This window comes from Bison bison, unplaced genomic scaffold, assembly GCF_000754665.1.
Source record: "Bison bison bison isolate TAMUID 2011002044 unplaced genomic scaffold, Bison_UMD1.0 scf7180017864299, whole genome shotgun sequence".
Lineage (NCBI taxonomy): Eukaryota > Metazoa > Chordata > Mammalia > Artiodactyla > Bovidae > Bison > Bison bison.
The window spans coordinates 728781-732046 of NW_011494871.1; the positions used below are offsets into that span (position 1 = coordinate 728781).

A 3266-nucleotide genomic window follows, 5' to 3' on the forward strand; every position below is an offset into this window, starting at 1 on the left:
GCCATTGCCTTCTCCGCAGGTGGCACTAGTGGTAAAGAATTCTCCTGCCAATGCAGGAGACACAGGAGATGCAGGTTGGATCCCTGAGTCGGGAAGATCCCCTGGAGGAGCAAACAGCAGCCCACTCCAGTGTTCTTGCCTGGAGAATCCCATGGACAGAGGAGCTTGGTGGGCTATGGTCCATGGGATCGCAAGGGTTGGACGTGACTGAACATCTAAGCACAGATGAAAACCAAGTTTCTACAATCAGAGTATAGATATAAATATTTTTATTTTGTTACATCATCTTTGGGTTTTATTTTGTCTGTGGAGGCAAAGGGAGAGATGGGGTTCCCAGCGAGGTTTCTTTTTAAAAGAAAATAATTTGAACACGTTTACCGATATTTAGAAGACTGGAGTTTTAGGAGTGTTTCATTGTACAGACTTGAGTCTTGGATCATGGAGAAAAAGTGTTTTCTTCTTCCTAGCAGACTACATTATCAATAACCCCATCCATGACCTGATAATTTATAAATAAATTGGAGAGTTGTCAGGTTTGAGGGTGTAAATAATGTGTCCTTTGAGTTATTTATGGAATTATGTTCATAGTATTAAAGATCTAAATAAGATATCAACCTTTGTTGAGAAAATTTAATTCAGTTGTAAATAGTTGTCCAACACTGTCTGTTTCTATTCACTGAATACTGTTTTCTCTCAACAAACCTTTATACGTACAAGAAACTGACAGTGTTGGAGGCAGGTTCAGTATTAATTCAAAGATTCTAACTTGAACAAAACACAGAATAACCATAAGATTCAGAAAGAAACCTAAGAATGTCACAGTTTGGAGATAATTCTTATGACTTATGGGTGCTTTATATCTAGGAAAGTAGACTGTTGGGCAGACCTTAGGTGTTTGTGAGATTTAATAGTGCGTTTACTGTGGAAGGTGAATTCCAAAGTTCTGCTGTCCTTTTCCCCCTGAAACAGTTCTGGTCCAGTGTTGTCACATGGGCTAAAGCAGAAACAACACTCTCTCAAGTCCCCTTCTCCCTCCACCTTTTTAGCTGCTGTGTTTAAGATCTGAGCTTTCACATCTGGAAAGTACTTGGTTTTTAAGTTACTTGCAGAAGCATGGGTGACCCTGCCCTGTTAAGCCCGAGTGCCATCCGTGTGTGTAGTGGGACTGGGGTCTCCAGGTTTCCCACCTCATTTCTAGGACAGCTGGGCCTTCCTCCTGTGGGACCAGCTCCAGGGCAGGTCACGTGAACCCAGCTTGGGAGGCAGGACCAGTCAGGCCTGGGGGCTGCGTTTTAACAATAAATCAACGCTTGGCTATGGTGGTCCCTGCAGGATATTCTTATTTTCGCTGAAACAGGACTTGTGTCCAGCGTGTCCTTGTTAACATGTGGTCTTCTTGCTCTAGCACATCAAATCTGGCCGGGACAGCAGCGGGTGTCCCCGCGGCCGGAGAGACGGGAGTGCGGGCAGTGGTGAGTGTCCATGACCCTGGAGAGGCCGGGGTGGGCAGATCCTAGTGCACTGGCTTCTGCAAGCCCCTTGAAACAGTCCAGAAACGTCCTATTTGTTTTTTTATATACAGCAAACCTCACTTACTTTCACTTTTAGTCACTTACCTCACTTACTTTAAGTTACTTTTCTAAGCATCAGCCTGCTATATTATGAACAGGTGTTTGCAGGTGTTAGTTGTTAAGTAACCAGCCCTGTTTCTGCTGATTGATGAGTAAATGGTCATGTTGGGTAAATCATCGCAAGTGTCCATACCAGTGAGGTTTGCTGTGTCACAGTGTTCAGATGGATGTTGTAAGGAGGGGTTTCACAGGATGCTGATGGACCTCTGCATGTCAGTGCAGAAGTGGTGCCAGCCTGGGCACTGGGCAGCATGCCTCTGGACCAGCCACGCAAACCCTGCTGCTTTGGGCTGCTCCTGAGTTCCTGCTCTGTGACATCGTTACTTAATAAGAAGATTTGTTATGTTTTCCTCCCCCTTTTCCCCGTCAACAGAATCCACCTTCTTTCTCTATTTCAGGGGATAGTAGAAGTTATATTTAGGGGAAGTTGGGTGGTTTTAAGGAAACTAATTAGAAAACCAAGTGCTAAATTGGGATCCAAGTTGTGTCCACACTTAGCCCCGCCATGCACACAGGACTGACTTAATCCTGTTGTCTGCTTGTGGTCCAGGGGGCATGACGCAGGCAGGCCTGGCCTGCAGCTTAGGGAGGCCTTCCTTTCATTCCTTCATTACTGTTGGCTGCACACTGGGTGCCAACGACATGAGACAAGGCCCTTGCCCTCAAGGAAGTCAGGATCGACTTGGAAGGACCCACGAGCCCTGATCTACTGTGGGCACTGCCTGGCGGAGCGGGGCCGTGGCCCAGACAGCCTCTCCTTGAGGGCAGGGCTTTGCTCCCCAGGTGTGTGCAGCCACTGCAGGCAGCCAGGCGCCTGGATGCCCCAAGGGGCAGCCCCACTACTCCAGGGGAACTCCAGCTATGTAACACCCCTGGGGATCACCTCAGTATCAGGTGACATCTCATTATTTCAGTGAAATGGGAATGTTCACACTGAGGATAAATTATAGCCCGGGATAGCTTCAGGTCAAGGCAGGTTGTATTCTTGACATGAAGCTGTGTTCCCCCCAGAAACCTGCTTTAGCGCCGTTTGGAATTGGGCTTGTAGATGAGGAACATGGGCCTGCATGCACCAACAGTTCTCAGTGGCTGGGAAACTGTGGATCAGCCTGTGCATCCATGAGAAGATCCTAGGAAGGGCCCCAGCAGCCCTCTGCTCCCGCTCCCCTGCTCTTAGGAGGCAAACTCCCGGGCTATGAGCACATTTGCATTGGGTGTCCCTTTAAGGAATAACCCTAGGGGAGCATCAGTTCTTTACTGAAGTTCAGGATCCTACGCTTCCCTCTAGAAGTCCTCGGTTCAGAGTAAGCAATTGGTTCCTCCCAAACCCACCACCAAACTGCCTTCCCAGGTCATCATGGGCTTGTGCAGTGTGGCTGAGGCCCCTAGAAGGCCTCACGTTTAAAGTCCACTTTGGAAGCTCCGGCCCCCCTAGCCAGGTGTCCTGAGAGCTGCTGAAGCTGAGCCAGAGCCCAGAGGGCAGTGTCCAGCCTCAGAGAGTGTCCCCAGGCCCTGGGATTCTGCCTTAGGCCGAGAAGGGCCACAGCTGTGCGGAGAGGGGCCTCCTGGGGGCCTCCCTGCTGCTGCTGCTGCTATTTCTTAGCAAATTTTCCCTTCTCTCATCCAGCTCATGTC

General features: G+C 48.9%; 1 protein-coding gene across 3 annotated transcripts in view; it reads left to right on the forward strand.

Moving 5' to 3' along the window:
* The window catches only part of IFT88 (intraflagellar transport 88), a 61167-nt gene that overhangs the window by 55765 nt on the left and 2136 nt on the right, over nucleotides 1-3266 (forward strand). For all 3 annotated transcript variants that reach the window (XM_010851178.1, XM_010851180.1, XM_010851181.1), the window contains one exon: nucleotides 1406-1472. In XM_010851178.1, coding sequence (XP_010849480.1) covers nucleotides 1406-1472 — 67 coding nt within the window. The remainder of the gene's footprint in view (nucleotides 1-1405; nucleotides 1473-3266) is intronic.